The following is a 23,215-nucleotide window of genomic DNA, read 5'->3' as shown; positions in this document are numbered from 1 at the left end:
ACTGTTACCATCAACCTATAGGATACACACTGTCACCATCTGTCACCATCAACCTATAAGGTACATACTGTTACCATCAACCTATAGGATACACACTGTCACCATCTGCCAACATCAACCTATAGGGTACATACTGTTACCATCAACCTATATGGTACATACTGTTACCATCAACCTATAGGGTACATACTGTCACCATCAACCTATAGGGTACATACTGTCACCATCAACCTATAGGGTACATACTGTCACCATCAACCTATAGGGTACATACTGTCAACATCAACCTATAGGCTACATACTGCCAACATCAACCTATAGGGTACATACTGCCAACATCAACCTATAGGGTACATACTGCCAACATCAACCTATAGGGTACATACTGTCAACATCAACCTATAGGGTACATACTATTACCATCAACCTATAGGATACATACTGTCACCATCAACCTATAGGATACATACTGTCAACATCAACCTATAGGGTACATACTGCCAACATCAACCTATAGGGTACATACTGTCAACATCAACCTATAGGATACATACTGTCAACATCAACCTATAGGGTACATACTGCCAACATCAACCTATAGGGTACATACTGTCAACATCAACCTATAGGGTACATACTGTCAACATCAACCTATAGGGTACATACTATTACCATCAACCTATAGGGTACATACTGTCAACATCAACCTATAGGGTACATACTATTACCATCAACCTATAGGATACATACTGTCAACATCAACCTATAGGGTACATACTGCCAACATCAACCTATAGGGTACATACTGTCAACATCAACCTATAGGGTACATAATATTACCATCAACCTATAGGGTACATACTGTCAACATCAACCTATAGGGTACATACAGTCAACATCAACCTATAGGGTACATACTGTCAACATCAACCTATAGGGTACATACTATTAACATCAACCTATAGGGTACATACTGTCAACATCAACCTATAGGACACATACTGTTACCATCAACCTATAGGGTACATACTGTCACCATCTGTCACCATCAACCTATAGGGTACATACTGTTACCATCAACCTATAGGATACATACTGTCACCATCAACCTATAGGATACATACTGTCACCATCTGTCACCATCAACCTATAGGATACATACTGTCACCATCAACCTATAGGATACATACTGTCACCATCAACCTATAGGGTACATACTGTCAACATCAACCTATAGGATACATACTGCCAACATCAACCTATAGGGTACATACTGTCAACATCAACCTATAGGGTACATACTGTCAACATCAACCTATAGGGTACATACTATTACCATCAACCTATAGGATACATACTGTCACCATCAACCTATAGGGTACATACTGTTACCATCAACCTATAGGGTACATACTGTCACCATCAACCTATAGGGTACATACTGTCACCATCTGTCACCATCAACCTATAGGACACATACTGTCACCATCAACCTATAGGGTACATACTGTTACCATCAACCTATAGGGTACATACTGTCACCATCAACCTATAGGGTACATACTGTTACCATCAACCTATAGGGTACATACTGTCACCATCAACCTATAGGATACATACTGTCACCATCAACCTATAGGGTACATACTGTTACCATCAACCTATAGGGTACATAGTGTTACCATCAACCTATAGGGTACATACTGTCAACATCAACCTATAGGGTACATGCTCTCACCATCAACCTATAGGGTACATACTGTTACCATCTGTCACCATCAACCTATAGGGTACATACTGTTACCATCTGTCACCATCATCCTATAGGGTACATACTGTTACCATCAACCTATAGGATACACACTCTCACCATCAACCTACAGGATACATACTGTCACCATCTGTCTATAGGAACACACAACCACTGTGAAGATACAACTAATGCGACCTAAACTGTCAATAGCTGCTTTGACACAGTGACATACTGGCTAAAGGATTGGCTTTAACACAGACAGAAGCTGCTTCGACATCTATAGGAGAGAAAAAGACCACTCACTCTATCTCCAGGCAGCAGTAGTGGCTCGTTCCTAGTGCTCAGTTTGTTCAGAAGCGTGAAGGCCAGTTTCTGGCTGCGTGTCCACAGCTTGCCGTAGGTAAGAGTGTACACTGGTTTACCAGCGTTGTCCAGGGCAGTGAGACAGGGGCTCCTGGGCTGGGTGATGCCCCAGCGCTGGAGGGAGGCCAGCAGGGAGGGAGGCCAGTTGGTCACTACACCCAGAGGCTCGCCTGCTAGAGGGGACATCTGGTTCCCCTCCGCCTTGGGCTGGTTAGGGTCCGGCTGCTGAACTAAAGAATTGACATGTTTTAATACTTTATCCAAGGTGAAAGAAGCTTACAGCATCCCTAACCCCCAGCATATCCATGTTTGAACAGAGACAGAGAGAGATGGAGGAAGGAGAGAGAGAGAGGAAGGAGATGGAGGAGAGAGAGATGGAGGAGAGAGAGATGGAGGAGAGAGAGATGGAGGAGAGAGAGATGGAGGAAGGAGAGAGAGGGAAGGAGAGAGATGGAGGAAAGAGAGAGAGAGAGGAAGGAGAGAGAGAGGAAGGAGAGAGATGGAGGAGAGAGAGAGAGAGGAAGGAGATGGAGGAGAGAGAGATGGAGGAGAGAGAGATGGAGGAGAGAGAGATGGAGGAGAGAGATGGAGGAAGGAGAGAGAGAGGAAGGAGAGAGATGGAGGAAAGAGAGAGAGAGAGGGAGGAGAGAGAGAGGAAGGAGAGAGATGGAGGAGAGAGAGAGAGAGGGAAGGAGATGGAGGAGAGAGAGATGGAGGAGAGAGAGGGGAAGGAGATGGAGGAGAGAGAGATGGAGGAGAGAGAGATGGAGGAGAGAGAGATGGAGGAGAGAGAGATGGAGGAGAGAGAGAGAGAGGAAGGAGAGAGATGGAGGAAAGAGAGAGAGAGAGGAAGGAGAGAGAGAGGAAGGAGAGAGATGGAGGGGAGAGAGATGGAGGAGAGAGAGATGGAGGAGAGAGAGATGGAGGAGAGAGAGATGGAGGAGAGAGAGATGGAGGAGAGAGAGATGGAGGAGAGAGAGATGGAGGAAGGAGAGAGAGAGAGGAAGGAGATGGAGGAGAGAGAGATGGAGGAGAGAGAGATGGAGGAAGGAGAGAGAGAGGAAGGAGAGAGATGGAGGAGAGAGAGATGGAGGAGAGAGACAGAGCAGAGAGATGGAAGAGAGAGACAGACTTGTACATTTCCTCATTAAAAACAATGTACTGAGCAAACATCAAATTGGCTTGTTACCAAATTACCATACGACAGACCACGTATTCACCCTGCACACCCTAATTGACAAACAAACAAACAAAAGGAAAAGTCTTCTCATGCTTTGTTGAATCAATTTGGCATGAAGGGTCTGCTATATAAATGGATGGAAAGTGGTGTTGGGAAAAAACGTACAACAGTATAAAACCCACGTACACAAAACACACATTTCTTTCCAAGGGTCGTGGGGTGGAACAGGGATGCAGCTTGGGAACTAGAACTGTCTGCAGCACCTGGCCTCATCCAACTAGAATCAGTAGAACAGTCTACTGTTTGCTGATGTTCTGGTGCTTCTTTCCCCAAGCACCTAGATCTTCTGTACAGATTGTCAGACTTGGGCCCTGGCAGAAAATCTCAGTAAGACAAAAATATTGTGTTCCAAGAAAGGTCCAGTTGCTAGGACCACAAATACAAATCTGCTATTTCCCTGGCACCACTCCACCAGGGCCCTCACCTCCTCCCTGTAGGCCATCTCGTCATTGTTGGTAATCAGGCCCACTACTGTTGTGTCGTCGGAAACCTGATGATTGAGCTGGAGGAGCTTGTGACCGCGCAGTCATGGGTGGACAGGGAGTACAGGAGGGGGCTGAGCACTCACCCTTGTGGGGCCCCTGTGTTGAGGATCAGTGAAGTGGAGGTGTTGTTTCCTACCCTCACCACCTGGGGGCGGCCCGTCAGGAAGTCCAGGACCCAGTTGCACAGGGAGGGTTGCACAGATCCAGGGTCCCAAGCTTAATGTGGAGCTTTGAGGGTACTATGGTGTTGAAGGCTGAGCTACAGTCAATGAACAGCATTCTTATGTAGGTATTCCTCTTGTCCAGATGGGATAGGGCAGTTTGCAGTGTGATTGCATCGTCTGTGGATCTATTGGGGCGATATGCAAACTGAAGTGGGTCTAGGGAGACAGGTAGGGTGGAGGGGATATTATACTTAACTAGTCTCTCAAAGCATATGACAGAAGTGAGTGCTACGGGGCGATAGTCATTTTGTTCAGTTACATTTGCCTTCTTGGGTACAGCAACAATAGTGGACACCTTGAAGCAAGTTGGGACAACAGTGGGATAGGGAGAGATGGAATATGTCTGTCAGCTGGTCTGCGCATGCCCTGAGGACACGGCTAGGATAACACGCTGAAATATCTTACACACGTTACTCTACTCTACTCTCCTCTCCTCTCCCCCGGTATCCCCTCCAGTAGCCTGCCTCAGAGCAGAGTTAACCCCAGCCTCTGCCGCCTGCTGGTTGCGTTTGTCTGCACGATCTCCCCGTCTCAGGACCTTACGTGGGCAGGTAAACTTCTTGTGCTCAAAGTCCCCACACTCAAAACACTGCAAACTGTGCTAGCAAACACAGCATACCACCCCTCCCCTTGCTTAACCCCACATACCACCCCCCCTTGCTTAACCCCACGTACCACCCCAACCCCTGCTTAACCCCGCGTACCATCCCTCCCCTGCTTAACCCCACGTACCATCCCTCCCCTGCTTAACCCCACATACCACCCCTCCCTTGCTTAACCCCACGTACCACCCCAACCCCTGCTTAACCCCGCGTACCATCCCTCCCCTGCTTAACCCCACGTACCACCCCTCCCCCTGCTTAACCCCGCGTACCATCCCTCCCCTGCTTAACCCCACATACCACCCCCCTTGCTTAACCCCGCATACCATCCCTCCCACCGCTTAACCCCACATACCACCCCCCTTGCTTAACCCCACATACCACCCCTCCCCTTGCTTAACCCCACATACCACCCCCCCTTGCTTAACCCCACATACCACCCCCCTTGCTTAACCCCACATACCACCCCTCCCCTGCTTAACCCCACGTACCACCCCTCCCCCTGCTTAACCCCGCGTACCATCCCCCTTGCTTAACCCCACGTACCACCCCTCCCTCTGCTTAACCCCACGTACCACCCCTCCCCATGTACCACCCCTCCCCCTTAACCCCCGCGTACCACCACTCCCCATGTACCACCCCTCCCCTGCTTAACCCCCGCGTACCATCCCTCCCCTTGCTTAACCCCGCGTACCACCCCTCCCCTTGCTTAACCCCACGTACCACCCCTCCCCATGTACCACCCCTCCCCTGCTTAACCCCACGTACCACCCCTCCTTGCTTAACCCGCGTACCATCTCTACCCCTGCTTAACCCCGCGTACCACCTCTACACCCCTGCTTAACCCCGCGTACCACCCCTCCCCTGCTTAACCCCCGCGTACCACCCCTCCCCTGCTTAACCCCGCGTACCACCCCTCCCCTGCTTAACCCCGCGTACCATCCCTCCCCTGCTAAACCCCGCGTACCATCCCTCCCCTGCTTAACCCCGCGTACCATCCCTCCCCCTGCTTAACCCCGCGTACCACCCCTCCCCCTGCTTAACCCCGCTTACCACCCCTCCCCCTGCTTAACCCCGCGTACCACCCCTCCCCCTGCTTAACCCCGCGTACCACCCCTCCCCCTGCTTAACCCCGCGTACCACCCCCCCCTGCTTAACCCCGCGTACCATCTCTACCCCTGCTTAACCCCGTACCACCCCTCCCCACGTACCACCCCTCCCCTGCTTAACCCCACGTACCATCCCTCCCCATGTACCACCCCTCCCCCTGCTTAACCCCGTACCATCCCTCCCCTTGTACCACCCCTCCCCCTGCTTAACCCCGCGTACCATCCCTCCCCTTGTACCACCCCCTCCTCCTGCTTAACCCCACGTACCACCCCTCCTCCTGCTTAACCCCACGTACCATCCCTCCCCTTGTACCACCCCTCCTCCTGCTTAACCCCGCGTACCACCCCTACCCCTGCTTAACCCCGCGTACCACCCCTCCCCATGTACCACCCCTACCCCTGCTTAACCCCACGTACCACCCCTCCCCTTGCTTAACCCCACGTACCACCCCTCCCCTTGCTTAACCCCACGTACCACCCCTCCCCTTGCTTAACCCCACGTACCATACCACCCCTCCCCTTGCTTAACCCCACGTGCCGTACCACCCCAACCCCTGCTTAACCCCACGTACCATCCCTCCCCATGTACCACCTTCTCCCCCTGCTTAACCCCGCGTACCATCCCTCCCCTTGTACCACCCCTCCCCTGCTTAACCCCACGTACCATACCTCCCCATGCTTAACCCCACGTACCATCCCTCCCCATGTACCACCCCTCCCCTGCTTAACCCGGCGTACCATCCCTCCCCATGTACCACCCCTCCCCTGCTTAACCCCGTACCATCCCTCCCCATGTACCACCCCTACCCCTGCTTAACCCCATGTACCACCCCTCCCCCTGCTTAACCCCGCGTACCATCCCTCCCCATGCTTAACCCCGCGTACCATCCCTCCCCCTGCTTAACCCCGCGTACCACCCCTCCGCTTGCTTAACCCCGCGTACCACCCCTCCCCTTGCTTAACCCCACGTACCACCCCTCCCCATGTACCACCCCTCCCCTGCTTAACCCCACGTACCACCCCTCCCCTTGCTTAACCCCACGTACCACCCCTCCCCCTGCTTAACCCCACGTACCACCCCTCCCCATGTACCACCCCTCCCCTGCTTAACCCCACGTACCACCCCTCCCCTGCTTAACCCCACGTACCACCCCTCCCCATGTACCACCCCTCCCCCTGCTTAACCCCGCGTACCATCCCTCCCCTTGCTTAACCCCACGTACCACCCCTCCCCCTTGCTTAACCCCACGTACCACCCCCTCCCCCTGCTTAACCCCACGTACCACCCCTCCCCCTGCTTAACCCCACGTACCACCCCTCCCCATGTACCACCCCTCCCCTGCTTAACCCCACGTACCACCCCTCCCCTGCTTAACCCCACGTACCACCCCTCCCCATGTACCACCCCTCCCCTGCTTAACCCCACGTACCACCCCTCCCCTGCTTAACCCCACGTGCCACCCCTACCCCTGCTTAACCCCACGTACCATACCACCCCTACCCCTGCTTAACCCCACGTACCACCCCTCCCCTTGCTTAACCCCACGTACCACCCCTCCCCTTGCTTAACCCCGCGTACCACCCCTCCCCTGCTTAACCCCGCGTACCACCCCTCCCCCTGCTTAACCCCGCGTACCATCCCTCCCCTGCTTAACCCCGCGTACCATCCCTCCCCCTGCTTAACCCCGCGTACCATCCCTCCCCTTGCTTAACCCCACGTACCACTCTACCCCTGCTTAACCCCACGTACCATCTCTACCCCTGCTTAACCCCACGTACCACCCCTCCCCATGTACCACCCCTCCCCTGCTTAACCCCGCGTACCACCCCTCCCCTTGCTTAACCCCACGTACCACCCCTCCCCATGTACCACCCCTCCCCTGCTTAACCCCGCGTACCATCTCTACCCCTGCTTAACCCCACGTACCATCTCTACCCCTGCTTAACCCCGCGTACCATCTCTACCCCTGCTTAACCCCGCGTACCACCTCTACACCCCTGCTTAACCCCGCGTACCACCCCTCCCCCTGCTTAACCCCGCGTACCACCCCTCCCCCTGCTTAACCCCGCGTACCACCCCTCCCCTGCTTAACCCCGCGTACCATCCCTCCCCCTGCTAAACCCCGCGTACCATCCCTCCCCTGCTTAACCCCGCGTACCATCCCTCCCCCTGCTTAACCCCGCGTACCACCCCTCCCCTGCTTAACCCCGCTTACCACCCCTCCCCTGCTTAACCCCGCGTACCACCCCTCCCCTGCTTAACCCCGCGTACCACCCCTCCCCTGCTTAACCCCGCGTACCACCCCTCCCCTGCTTAACCCCGCGTACCATCTCTACCCCTGCTTAACCCCGCGTACCACCCCCTCCCCACGTACCACCCCTCCCCTGCTTAACCCCACGTGCCATCCCTCCCCATGTACCACCCCTCCCCCTGCTTAACCCCGCGTACCATCCCTCCTTGTACCACCCCTCCCCCTGCTTAACCCCGCGTACCATCCCTCCCCTTGTACCACCCCTCCTCCTGCTTAACCCCACGTACCACCCCTCCTCCTGCTAACCCCACGTACCATCCCTCCCCTTGTACCACCCCTCCTCCTGCTTAACCCCGCGTACCACCCCTACCCCTGCTTAACCCCGCGTACCACCCCTCCCCATGTACCACCCCTACCCCTGCTTAACCCCACGTACCACCCCTCCCCTTGCTTAACCCCACGTACCACCCCTCCCCTTGCTTAACCCCACGTACCACCCCTCCCCTTGCTTAACCCCACGTACCATACCACCCCTCCCCTTGCTTAACCCCACGTGCCGTACCACCCCAACCCCTGCTTAACCCCACGTACCATCCCTCCCCATGTACCACCTTCTCCCCCTGCTTAACCCCGCGTACCATCCCTCCCCTTGTACCACCCCTCCCCTGCTTAACCCCACGTACCATACCTCCCCATGCTTAACCCCACGTACCATCCCTCCCCATGTACCACCCCTCCCCCTGCTTAACCCGGCGTACCATCCTCCCCATGTACCACCCCTCCCCTGCTTAACCCCGCGTACCATCCCTCCCCATGTACCACCCCCTACCCCTGCTTAACCCCATGTACCACCCCTCCCCTGCTTAACCCCGCGTACCATCCCTCCCCATGCTTAACCCGCGTACCATCCCTCCCCCTGCTTAACCCCGCGTACCACCCCTCCGCTTGCTTAACCCCACGTACCACCCCTCCCCTGCTTAACCCCGCGTGCCATCCCTCCCCATGTACCACCCCTCCCCCTGCTTAACCCCGCGTACCATCCCTCCCCCCATGTACCACCCCTCCCCTGCTTAACCCCACATACCACCCCTACCCCTGCTTAACCCCATGTACCACCCTCCCCATGCTTAACCCCGCGTACCATCCCTCCCCTGCTTAACCCCGCGTACCACCCCTCCGCTTGCTTAACCCCACGTACCACCCCTCCGCTTGCTTAACCCCACGTACCACCCCTCCCCATGTACCACCCCTCCCCTGCTTAACCCCACGTACCACCCCTCCCCATGTACCATCCCTCCCCTGCTTAACCCCGCGTACCACCCCTCCCCCTGCTTAACCCCGCGTACCACCCTCCCCTTGCTTAACCCCGCGTACCACCCCTCCCCTGCTTAACCCCACGTACCACCCCTCCCCTGCTTAACCCCACGTACCACCCCTCCCCTGCTTAACCCCACGTACCACCCCTCCCCTTGCTTAACCCCACGTACCACCCCTCCCCTTGCTTAACCCCACGTACCACCCCTCCCCATGTACCACCCCTCCCCTGCTTAACCCCGCGTACCATCCCTCCCCATGCTTAACCCCGTGTACCATCCCTCCCCACGTACCACCCCCCCCCTGCTTAACCCCGCGTACCACCCCTCCCCTGCTTAACCCCGCGTACCACCCCTCCCCCTGCTTAACCCCGCGTACCACCCCTCCCCCTGCTTAACCCCGCGTACCACCCCTCCCCTGCTTAACCCCACGTACCACCCTCCCCTGCTTAACCCCACGTACCACCCCTCCCCTGCTTAACTCCACGTACCACCCCTCCCCTGCTTAACCCCACGTACCACCCCTCCCCTTGCTTAACCCCACGTACCACCCCTCCCCTTGCTTAACCCCACGTACCACCCCTCCCCATGTACCACCCCTCCCCTGCTTAACCCCGCGTACCATCCCTCCCCATGCTTAACCCCGCGTACCATCCCTCCCCACGTGCCACCCCTCCCCTGCTTAACCCCGCGTACCACCCCTCCCCTGCTTAACCCCGCGTACCACCCCTCCCCTGCTTAACCCCGCGTACCACCCCTCCCCTTGCTTAACCCCACGTACCACCCCTCCCCTGCTTAACCCCGCGTGCCACCCCTCCCCTGCTTAACCCCGCGTACCACCCCTCCCCCTGCTTAACCCCGCGTACCATCCCTCCCCTTGCTTAACCCCACGTACCACTCTACCCCTGCTTAACCCCACGTACCATCTCTACCCCTGCTTAACCCCACGTACCACCCCTCCCCATGTACCACCCCTCCCCCTGCTTAACCCCGCGTACCACCCCTCCCCTTGCTTAACCCCACGTACCACCCCTCCCCATGTACCACCCCTCCCTGCTTAACCCCGCGTACCATCTCTACCCCTGCTTAACCCCACGTACCATCTCTACCCCTGCTTAACCCCGCGTACCATCTCTACCCCTGCTTAACCCCGCGTACCACCTCTACACCCCTGCTTAACCCCGCGTACCACCCCTCCCCTGCTTAACCCCGCGTACCACCCCTCCCCCTGCTTAACCCCGCGTACCACCCCTCCCCCTGCTTAACCCCGCGTACCATCCCTCCCCCCTGCTAAACCCCGCGTACCACCCCTCCCCTGCTTAACCCCGCGTACCACCCCTCCCCTGCTTAACCCCGCTTACCACCCCTCCCCCTGCTTAACCCCGCGTACCACCCCTCCCCCTGCTTAACCCCGCGTACCACCCCTCCCCCTGCTTAACCCCGCGTACCATCCCTCCCCCTGCTTAACCCCGCGTACCATCCCTCCCCTGCTTAACCCCGCGTACCATCCCTCCCCCTGCTTAACCCCGCGTACCATCTCTACCCCTGCTTAACCCCGCGTACCACCCCTCCCCACGTACCACCCCTCCCCTGCTTAACCCCACGTACCATCCCTCCCCACGTACCACCCCTCCCCCTGCTTAACCCCGCGTACCATCCCTCCCCCTTGTACCACCCCTCCCCTGCTTAACCCCGCGTACCATCCCTCCCCTTGTACCACCCCTCCTCCTGCTTAACCCCACGTACCACCCCTCCTCCTGCTTAACCCCACGTACCACCCCTCCTTGTACCACCCCTCCTCCTGCTTAACCCCGCGTACCACCCCTACCCCTGCTTAACCCCGCGTACCACCCCTCCCCATGTACCACCCCTACCCCTGCTTAACCCCACGTACCACCCCTCCCCTTGCTTAACCCCACGTACCACCCCTCCCCTTGCTTAACCCCACGTACCATACCACCCCTCCCCTTGCTTAACCCCACGTGCCGTACCACCCCAACCCCTGCTTAACCCCACGTACCATCCCTCCCCATGTACCACCTTCTCCCCCTGCTTAACCCCGCGTACCATCCCTCCCCTTGTACCACCCCTCCCCCTGCTTAACCCCACGTACCATACCTCCCCATGCTTAACCCCACGTACCATCCCTCCCCATGTACCACCCCTCCCCTGCTTAACCCCGCGTACCATCCCTCCCCATGTACCACCCCTCCCCTGCTTAACCCCGCGTACCATCCCTCCCCATGTACCACCCCTACCCCTGCTTAACCCCATGTACCACCCCTCCCCTGCTTAACCCCGCGTACCATCCCTCCCCATGCTTAACCCCGCGTACCATCCCTCCCCTGCTTAACCCCGCGTACCACCCCTCCGCTTGCTTAACCCCACGTACCACCCCTCCCCATGTACCACCCCTCCCCTGCTTAACCCCGCGTACCATCCCTCCCCATGTACCACCCCTCCCCCTGCTTAACCCCGCGTACCATCCCTCCCCATGTACCACCCCTCCCCTGCTTAACCCCACATACCACCCCTACCCCTGCTTAACCCCATGTACCACCCTCCCCATGCTTAACCCCGCGTACCATCCCTCCCCCTGCTTAACCCCGCGTACCACCCCTCCGCTTGCTTAACCCCACGTACCACCCCTCCCCATGTACCACCCCTCCCCTGCTTAACCCCACGTACCACCCCTCCCCATGTACCATCCCTCCCCTGCTTAACCCCGCGTACCACCCCTCCCCTGCTTAACCCCGCGTACCACCCCTCCCCTTGCTTAACCCCGCGTACCACCCCTCCCCTGCTTAACCCCACGTACCACCCCTCCCCTGCTTAACCCCACGTACCACCCCTCCCCTGCTTAACCCCACGTACCACCCCTCCCCTTGCTTAACCCCCACGTACCACCCCTCCTTGCTTAACCCCACGTACCACCCCTCCCCATGTACCACCCCTCCCCCTGCTTAACCCCGCGTACCATCCCTCCCCATGCTTAACCCCGTGTACCATCCCTCCCCACGTGCCACCCCTCCCCTGCTTAACCCCGCGTACCACCCCTCCCCTGCTTAACCCCGCGTACCACCCCTCCCCCTGCTTAACCCCGCGTACCACCCCCCCCTGCTTAACCCCGCATACCACCCCTCCCCTGCTTAACCCCACGTGCCGCCCCTCCCCTGCTTAACCCCACGTACCACCCCTCCCCTGCTTAACTCCACGTACCACCCCTCCCCTGCTTAACCCCACGTACCACCCCTCCCCTTGCTTAACCCCACGTACCACCCCTCCCCTTGCTTAACCCCACGTACCACCCCTCCCCATGTACCACCCCTCCCCCTGCTTAACCCCGCGTACCATACCTCCCCATGCTTAACCCCGCGTACCATCCCTCCCCACGTACCACCCCTCCCCCTGCTTAACCCCGCGTACCACCCCTCCCCCTGCTTAACCCCGCGTACCACCCCTCCCCTGCTTAACCCCGCGTACCACCCCTCCCCTGCTTAACCCCGCGTACCACCCCTCCCCTTGCTTAACCCCGCGTACCACCCCTCCCCTGCTTAACCCCGCGTACCACCCCTCCCCCTGCTTAACCCCGCGTACCACCCCTCCCCCTGCTTAACCCCGCGTACCACCCCTCCCCCTGCTTAACCCCGCGTACCACCCCTCCCCTGCTTAACCCCGCGTACCACCCCTCCCTTGCTTAACCCCACGTACCATCCCTCCCCATGCTTAACCCCACGTACCATCCCTCCCCATGTACCACCCCTCCCCTGCTTAACCCCGCGTACCATCCCTCCCCATGTACCACCCCTCCCCTGCTTAACCCCGCGTACCATCCCTCCCCATGTACCACCCCTACCCCTGCTTAACCCCATGTACCACCCCTCCCCCTGCTTAACCCCGCGTACCATCCCTCCCCATGCTTAACCCCACGTACCATCCCTCCCCATGTACCACCCCTCCGCTTGCTTAACCCCACGTACCACCCCTCCCCCATGTACCACCCCTCCCCCTGCTTAACCCCGCGTACCATCCCTCCCCATGTACCACCCCTCCCCTGCTTAACCCCGCGTACCATTCCTCCCCATGTACCACCCCTCCCCCCTGCTTAACCCCACATACCACCCCTACCCCTGCTTAACCCCATGTACCACCCTCCCCATGCTTAACCCCGCGTACCATCCCTCCCCCTGCTTAACCCCGCGTACCACCCCTCCGCTTGCTTAACCCCACGTACCACCCCTCCCCATGTACCACCCCTCCCCCTGCTTAACCCCACGTACCACCCCTCCCCATGTACCATCCCTCCCCTGCTTAACCCCGCGTGCCAGCCCTCCCCCTGCTTAACCCCACGTACCACCCCTCCCCCTGCTTAACCCCACGTACCACCCCTCCCCCTTGCTTAACCCCACGTACCACCCCTCCCCTTGCTTAACCCCACGTACCACCCCTCCCCATGTACCACCCCTCCCCTGCTTAACCCCGCGTACCATCCCTCCCCATGCTTAACCCCGCGTACCATCCCTCCCCACGTACCACCCCTCCCCCTGCTTAACCCCGCGTACCACCCCTCCCCCTGCTTAACCCCGCGTACCACCCCTCCCCCTGCTTAACCCCGCGTACCACCCCTCCCCCTGCTTAACCCCGCGTACCACCCCTCCCCTGTTTAACCCCGCGTACCACCCCTCCCCTGCTTAACTCCACGTACCACCCCTCCCCTGCTTAACCCCACGTACCACCCCTCCCCTTGCTTAACCCCACGTACCACCCCTCCTTGCTTAACCCCACGTACCACCCCTCCCCATGTACCACCCCTCCCCTGCTTAACCCCGCGTACCATCCCTCCCCATGCTTAACCCCGCGTACCATCCCTCCCCACGTACCACCCCTCCCCTGCTTAACCCCGCGTACCACCCCTCCCCTGCTTAACCCCGCGTACCACCCCTCCCCTGCTTAACCCCGCGTACCACCCCTCCCCTGCTTAACCCCGCGTACCACCCCTCCCCTTGCTTAACCCCGCGTACCACCCCTCCCCTTGCTTAACCCCGCGTACCACCCCTCCCCTGCTTAACCCCGCGTACCACCCCTCCCCTGCTTAACCCCGTACCACCCCTCCCCTTGCTTAACCCCGCGTACCACCCCTCCCCTTGCTTAACCCCGCGTACCACCCCTCCCCTGCTTAACCCCGCGTACCACCCCTCCCCTGCTTAACCCCGCGTACCACCCCTCCCCCTGCTTAACCCCGCGTACCACCCCTCCCCTGCTTAACCCCGCGTACCACCCCTCCCCTTGCTTAACCCCGCGTGCCACCCCTCCCCTTGCTTAACCCCGCGTACCACCCCCCCCCTTGCTTAACCCCGCGTACCACCCCTCCCCCTGCTTAACCCCGCGTACCACCCCTCCCCTGCTTAACCCAGCGTACCACCCCTCCCCCTGCTTAACCCCGTACCACCCCTCCCCCTTGCTTAACCCCGCGTACCACCCCTCCCCACGTACCACCCCTCCCCCTGCTTAACCCCGCGTACCATCCCCCCATGCTTAACCCCGCGTACCATCCCTCCCCTGCTTAACCCCACGTACCACCCCTCCCCTGCTTAACCCCACGTACCACCCCTCCCCTGCTTAACCCCGCGTACCATCCCTCCCCACGTACCACCCCTCCCCCTGCTTAACCCCGCGTACCACCCCTCCCCTGCTTAACCCCGCGTACCACCCCTCCCCATGTACCACCCCTCCCCCTGCTTAACCCCGCGTACCATCCCTCCCCCGCGTACCATCCCTCCCCGCGTGCCACCCCTCCCCCTGCTTAACCCCGCGTACCACCCCTCCCCCTGCTTAACCCCGCGTACCACCCCTCCCCCTGCTTAACCCCGCGTACCACCCCTCCCCTGCTTAACCCCGCGTAAGATAAGTTTAATGCTAGCTAACAACTTACCTTGGCTTCTACTGCATTCGCGTAAAAGGCAGGCTCCTCGTGGAGTGCAATGAGAGGCAGGTGGTTAGAGCGTTGGACTAGTTAACCGTAAGGTTGCAAGATTGAATCCTCGAGCTGAGAGGCAGGTGGTTAGAGCGTTGGACTAGTTAACCGTAAGGTTGCAAGATTGAATCCTCGAGCTGACAAGGTGAAAATCTGTCGTCCTGCCCCTGAACGAGGCAGTTAACCCACCGTTCCTAGGCCGTCATTGAAAATAAGAATGTGTTCTTAACTGACTTGCCTAGTTAAATAAAGGTCTAAAAATATATATATATAATAAATTAGGCCAAATCGGTGTCCAAAAATACCGATTTCCGATTGTTATGAAAACTTGAAATCGGCCATTCCGATTAATCGGTCGACCTCTAAAATCAACCCCAACACACATCTCACTAAACTCCCAGTGACAACTAGGCAGGCAAGCACACTCACTTTTTCCATGAACACAACTACCACCTTGTTCATTCTGGATGGAGAGTGTCTATGTTCCGCTCCCACCTGTTCACCGACCATGAGCAAAACATTGACACCATTCTCCCCGGAACGCACCTGAAGCCATTCCAAATTGACAGTTATTCTTCCCTAATCGGCTGAGACGCCATCGCGGCCACCACGCCTCCCAACCTCAATCAAACTACCCTTCCAGTCAGCACTGCCCTCCCTGCATCCTGTCCACTCCCTTAACAACCCCTGGTTGTCCATGTAAGGGGTAAGCGCTTTCCTGGAAACGTTCAACTGGACTCTATATAACAGAGGTGTAGAAACAGCTTTGATTTCCATGAGTAGAGATCTGCAACTTACCATCTACAAGCTCCTCGAAGTCATCAATGAAGAACTCTCTAAGTGACGGTCTCTTAGGTCTCTTCAGAGTGTTGAGAAGCTGCTGGATCTTAGAGGACACTCTGCTGTTCACTGGGACACCTAGAGACAGGGGGGAGAGAGACATTGAGAAACCTATCCAACCAAAAATCATAGAGACCCAGAAAACCTGAGTCTACGCATTCACTATGGTGAATCACTAAAACGATACAGAAATATACTACGGAAAAAGAAAGTACAGCATGTCAGAAATCAGCTCAATGTAATTGAAGAATCCACTTCTGGGAAAATGATTTTAAAAAAACTAACAAAAACAAGAAGAGTTATCTATCCAAAACAGAGATGTATGGATAAACCACTTCTCCAATCTTTTTGGTCCGATAACAAAGAACAGCAAAACCATTTACATGATATCATATACAAATCTTAGAATCAACAATTAAAAGACAACCAGAACCCACTGGATTCTCCAATTACATTGAATGAATTACAGGACAAAATAAAAACACACAAAAAGGCCTGTGGTGTTGATGGTATCCTCAATGAAATGATAAAATATACAGACAACAAATTCCAATTGGCTATACGTAAACTCTAACATCATCCTTAGCCCTGGGATCTTCCCCAATATTTGGAACCAAGGACTGATCACCCCAAACCACAAAAGTGGAGACAAATTTGACCCCAATAACTACCATGGAATATGTGTCAACAGAAACCTTGGGGAAATCCTCTGCATTATCATTAACAGCAGACAAGTACATTTCCTCAATGAAAACAATGTACTGAGCAAATGTCAAATGGACTTTTTACCAAATTATCATACGAAAGACCACGTATTCACCCTGCACACCCTAATTGACAAACAAACAAAAACAAAGTCAACGTCTTCTCATGATTTGTGGATTTCAAAAAAGCCTTTGACTCAATTTGGCATGAGGGTCTGCTATACAAATTGATGGAAAGTGGTGTTGGGGAAAAACATAACATTATAAATTCCATGTACACAAACAAGTGTGCGGTTGAAATGGGCAAAAAAAACACTATTTTCACAGGGCCGTGGGGTGAGACAGGGATGCAGGTTAAGCCCCATCCTCTTCAACATATATATCAACAAATTGGCGAGGGTACTAGAACAGTCTTCAGGACCCGGCCTCACCCTACTAGAATCTGAAGTCAAATGTCTACTGTTTGCTGATGATCTGGTGCTTCTGTCACCAACCAAGAAGGCCCTACAGCAGCACCTAGATATTCTGCACCGATTCTGTCAGACCTGGGCCCTGACAGTAAATCTCAGTAAGACAAAAATAATGGTGTTCCAAAAAAGGTCCAGTCGCCAGGGCAACAAATACAAATACCATCTAGAAACCGTTGCCCTAGAGCACACAAACAACTATACATACCGTGGCCTAAACATCAGCGCCACAGGTAACTATACATACCGTGGCCTAAACATCAGCGCCACAGGTAACTATACATACCGTGGCCTAAACATCAGCGCCACAGGTAACTTCCACAAAGCTGTAAACGATCTGAGAGGCATTCTATGCCATCAAAAGGAACATTTAATTTGACATACCAATTAGGATCTGGCTAAAAATACTTGATTCAGGTATAGAACCCATTGCCCTTTATGGTTGTGAGGTTTGGGGTCCGCTCACCAACCAATAATTCACAAAATGGGACGCAGAACAAATTGAGACTCTGCATGCAGAATTCAGCCAAATATCCTCTGTGTACAACGTAGAACACCAAATAATGCAGAGCAGGATTAGGCCGATACCGCTAATGATCAAAATCCAGAAAAGAGCTGTTAAATTCTACAACACACCTAAAAAGGAAGTGATTCCCAAACCTTCCATAACAAACAATCACCTACAGAGAGATGAACCTGGAGAAGAGTCCCCTAAGCAAGCTGGTCCTCGGGCACTGTTCACAAACAGACCCCCACAGAGCCCTAGAACAGCTACACAATTAGACCCAACCAAATCATGAGAAAACAAAAAGATAATTACTTGACACATTGGAAAGAATTTACCAAAAAACTGAGCAAACTAGAATGCTATTTGGCCCTAAAGAGGCCGTACACAGTGGCAGAATACCTGACCACTGTGACTGAGCCAAACTTAAGGAAAGCTTTGACTATGTACAGACTCGGTGAGCATAGCCTTGCTATTGAGAAAGGTTGCCGTAGGCAGACATGGCTCTCAAGAGAAGACAGGCTATGTGCACACTGCCTACAAAATTAGGTGGAAACTGAGCTGCACTTCCTAACCTCCTGCCAAATGTATGACAATATTAGAGACATATTTCCTTCAGATTACACAGATCCACAAAGAATTAGAAAACAAAGCCGATTTTGATAAACTCTCATATCTACTGGGTGAAATTCCAGTGTGCCATCACTGCAGCAAGATTTGTGACCTGCTGCCACAAGAAAAGGTCAACCAGTGAAGAACAACCACCATTGTAAATACAACCCATATTTATGCTTATTTATTTTCCCTTTAACCATTTGTACATCATTACAACACTGTATATATACATAATATGACATTTGTCATGTCTTTATTCTTTTGGAACTTCAGCGTGTGTAATGTTTACTGTTCATTTTTATTGTTTATTATCTACCTCACTTGCTTTGGCAATGTTAATATATGTTCCCCATGCCAATAAAGCCCTTAAATTGAATTTAGAAAGAAAAGGAGAGAAAGTAAGAAAGAGAGATACTCTCAACCAGCTTCACCAGATCCCTCTAGTCCCTAGCCTCAGACCTTCGTCTCCAAACACCTCTCATTTCCTCATCAAGCAGCTCAGAGCAGCACTGGGCACACCAGGGTCAGACGTCAACACAGACCAATTCAACACCACATAGCTTCATTTGTCACTAAGCTCTCTCTTCAATAAAATATGTATCATTAAAACAGCTCGCCCCTCTAATATAACAGCAGTAACATGGTGTTCAATGCAGCTCGCCCCTCTAATATAACAGCAGTAACATGGTGTTCAATGCAGCTCGCCCCTCTAATATAACAGCAGTAACATGGTGTTCAATGCAGCTCGCCCCTCTAACAGCAGTAACATGGTGTTCAATGCAGCACGCCCCTCTAATATAACAGCAGCAACATGGTGTTCAATGCAGCTCGCCCCTCTAATATAACAGCAGTAACATGGTGTTCAATGCAGCTCGCCCCTCTAATATAACAGCAGTAACATGGTGTTCAATGCAGCTCGCCCCTCTAATATAACAGCAGTAACATGGTGTTCAATGCAGCTCGCCCCTCTAACAGCAGTAACATGGTGTTCAATGCAGCTCGCCCCTCTAATATAACAGCAGTAACATGGTGTTCAATGCAGCTCGCCCCTCTAATATAACAGCAGTAACATGGTGTTCAATGCAGCTCGCCCCTCTAATATAACAGCAGTAACACGGTGTTCAATGCAGCTCGCCCCTCTAATATAACAGCAGCAACATGGTGTTCAATGCAGCTCGCCCCTCTAATATAACAGCAGCAACATGGTGTTCAATGCAGCTCGCCCCTCTAACAGCAGCAACATGGTGTTCAATGCAGCTCGCCCCTCTAATATAACGGCAGTAACATGGTGTTCAATGCAGCTCGCCCCTCTAATATAACAGCAGTAACATGGTGTTCAATGCAGCTCGCCCCTCTAACAGCAGCAACATGGTGTTCAATGCAGCACGCCCTCTAATATAACAGCAGTAACATGGTGTTCAATGCAGCACGCCCCTCTAATATAACAGCAGTAACATGGTGTTCAATGCAGCTCGCCCCTCTAACAGCAGTAACATGGTGTTCAATGCAGCACGCCCCTCTAATATAACAGCAGTAACATGGTGTTCAATGCAGCACGCCCTCTAATATAACAGCAGTAACATGGTGTTCAATGCTGCTCGCCCCTCTAATATAACAGCAGTAACATGGTGTTCAATGCTGCTCGCCCTCTAATATAACAGCAGTAACATGGTGTTCAATGCAGCTCGCCCCTCTAATATAACAGCAGTAACATGGTGTTCAATGCAGCTCGCCCCTCTAATATAACAGCAGTAACATGGTGTTCAATGCAGCACGCCCCTCTAATATAACAGCAGTAACATGGTGTTCAATGCTGCTCGCCCTCTAATATAACAGCAGTAACATGGTGTTCAATGCTGCTCGCCCCTCTAATATAACAGCAGTAACATGGTGTTCAATGCAGCTCGCCCCTCTAATATAACAGCAGTAACATGGTGTTCAATGCAGCACGCCCCTCTAATATAACAGCAGTAACATGGTGTTCAATGCAGCACGCCCCTCTAATATAACAGCAGTAACATGGTGTTCAATGCAGCACGCCCCTCTAATATAACAGCAGTAACATGGTGTTCAATGCAGCACGCCCCTCTAATATAACAGCAGTAACATGGTGTTCAATGCAGCTCGCCCCTCTAATATAACAGCAGTAACATGGTGTTCAATGCAGCTCGCCCCTCTAATATAACAGCAGTAACATGGTGTTCAATGCAGCACGCCCTCTAATATAACAGCAGTAACATGGTGTTCAATGCAGCTCGCCCCTCTAATATAACAGCAGTAACATGGTGTTCAATGCAGCACGCCCCTCTAATATAACAGCAGTAACATGGTGTTCAATGCAGCTCGCCCTCTAATATAACAGCAGTAACATGGTGTTCAATGCAGCACGCCCCTCTAATATAACAGCAGTAACATGGTGTTCAATGCAGCTCGCCCCTCTAATATAACAGCAGTAACATGGTGTTCAATGCAGCTCGCCCCTCTAATATAACAGCAGTAACATGGTGTTCAATGCAGCTCGCCCCTCTAATATAACAGCAGTAACATGGTGTTCAATGCAGCTCGCCCTCTAATATAACAGCAGTAACATGGTGTTCAATGCAGCACGCCCTCTAATATAACAGCAGTAACATGGTGTTCAATGCAGCTCGCCCCTCTAATATAACAGCAGTAACATGGTGTTCAATGCAGCACGCCCCTCTAATATAACAGCAGTAACATGGTGTTCAATGCAGCTCGCCCCTCTAATATAACAGCAGTAACACGGTGTTCAATGCAGCTCGCCCCTCTAATATAACAGCAGCAACATGGTGTTCAATGCAGCTCGCCCCTCTAATATAACAGCAGCAACATGGTGTTCAATGCAGCTCGCCCCTCTAACAGCAGCAACATGGTGTTCAATGCAGCTCGCCCCTCTAATATAACGGCAGTAACATGGTGTTCAATGCAGCTCGCCCCTCTAATATAACAGCAGTAACATGGTGTTCAATGCAGCTCGCCCCTCTAACAGCAGCAACATGGTGTTCAATGCAGCACGCCCCTCTAATATAACAGCAGTAACATGGTGTTCAATGCAGCACGCCCTCTAATATAACAGCAGTAACATGGTGTTCAATGCAGCTCGCCCCTCTAACAGCAGTAACATGGTGTTCAATGCAGCACGCCCCTCTAATATAACAGCAGTAACATGGTGTTCAATGCAGCACGCCCCTCTAATATAACAGCAGTAACATGGTGTTCAATGCAGCTCGCCCCTCTAATATAACAGCAGTAACATGGTGTTCAATGCAGCTCGCCCTCTAATATAACAGCAGTAACATGGTGTTCAATGCAGCACGCCCCTCTAATATAACAGCAGTAACATGGTGTTCAATGCAGCACGCCCCTCTAATATAACAGCAGTAACATGGTGTTCAATGCAGCTCGCCCCTCTAATATAACAGCAGTAACATGGTGTTCAATGCAGCTCGCCCCTCTAATATAACAGCAGTAACATGGTGTTCAATGCAGCTCGCCCCTCTAATATAACAGCAGTAACATGGTGTTCAATGCAGCACGCCCCTCTAATATAACAGCAGTAACATGGTGTTCAATGCAGCACGCCCCTCTAATATAACAGCAGTAACATGGTGTTCAATGCTGCTCGCCCCTCTAATATAACAGCAGTAACATGGTGTTCAATGCTGCTCGCCCCTCTAATATAACAGCAGTAACATGGTGTTCAATGCAGCTCGCCCCTCTAATATAACAGCAGTAACATGGTGTTCAATGCAGCTCGCCCCTCTAATATAACAGCAGTAACATGGTGTTCAATGCAGCACGCCCCTCTAATATAACAGCAGTAACATGGTGTTCAATGCTGCTCGCCCCTCTAATATAACAGCAGTAACATGGTGTTCAATGCTGCTCGCCCCTCTAATATAACAGCAGTAACATGGTGTTCAATGCAGCTCGCCCCTCTAATATAACAGCAGTAACATGGTGTTCAATGCAGCACGCCCCTCTAATATAACAGCAGTAACATGGTGTTCAATGCAGCACGCCCCTCTAATATAACAGCAGTAACATGGTGTTCAATGCAGCTCGCCCTCTAATATAACAGCAGTAACATGGTGTTCAATGCAGCACGCCCCTCTAATATAACAGCAGTAACATGGTGTTCAATGCAGCTCGCCCCTCTAATATAACAGCAGTAACATGGTGTTCAATGCAGCACGCCCCTCTAATATAACAGCAGTAACATGGTGTTCAATGCAGCTCGCCCCTCTAATATAACAGCAGTAACATGGTGTTCAATGCAGCTCGCCCCTCTAATATAACAGCAGTAACATGGTGTTCAATGCAGCTCGCCCCTCTAATATAACAGCAGTAACATGGTGTTCAATGCAGCTCGCCCCTCTAATATAACAGCAGTAACATGGTGTTCAATGCAGCACGCCCCTCTAATATAACAGCAGTAACATGGTGTTCAATGCAGCTCGCCCCTCTAATATAACAGCAGTAACATGGTGTTCAATGCAGCACGCCCTCTAATATAACAGCAGTAACATGGTGTTCAATGCAGCTCGCCCCTCTAATATAACAGCAGTAACATGGTGTTCAATGCAGCACGCCCCTCTAATATAACAGCAGTAACATGGTGTTCAATGCAGCTCGCCCCTCTAATATAACAGCAGTAACACGGTGTTCAATGCAGCACGCCCTCTAATATAACAGCAGTAACATGGTGTTCAATGCAGCACGCCCCTCTAATATAACAGCAGTAACAT

At 53.7% G+C, this 23,215-nt stretch overlaps 1 protein-coding gene across 1 annotated transcript in view; it reads right to left on the bottom strand.

Annotated features, from left to right (window-relative positions):
- dip2a (disco-interacting protein 2 homolog A) overlaps positions 1–23,215 on the bottom strand; it is a 299,931-nt gene that overhangs the window by 153,535 nt on the left and 123,181 nt on the right. Inside the window, exons 7-8 of the mRNA XM_065019803.1 lie at positions 16,114–16,233; positions 2,057–2,346 (exon numbers count right to left, since the gene is read on the bottom strand). Coding sequence (XP_064875875.1) covers positions 2,057–2,346; positions 16,114–16,233 — 410 coding nt within the window. The remainder of the gene's footprint in view (positions 1–2,056; positions 2,347–16,113; positions 16,234–23,215) is intronic.

Source organism: Oncorhynchus nerka, linkage group LG1 (assembly GCF_034236695.1).
Source record: "Oncorhynchus nerka isolate Pitt River linkage group LG1, Oner_Uvic_2.0, whole genome shotgun sequence".
Taxonomy (NCBI): Eukaryota; Metazoa; Chordata; class Actinopteri; order Salmoniformes; family Salmonidae; genus Oncorhynchus; species Oncorhynchus nerka.
The sequence above is the reverse complement of the archived record's forward strand: the minus strand, read 5'-3'. Positions and strand labels throughout refer to the sequence as shown.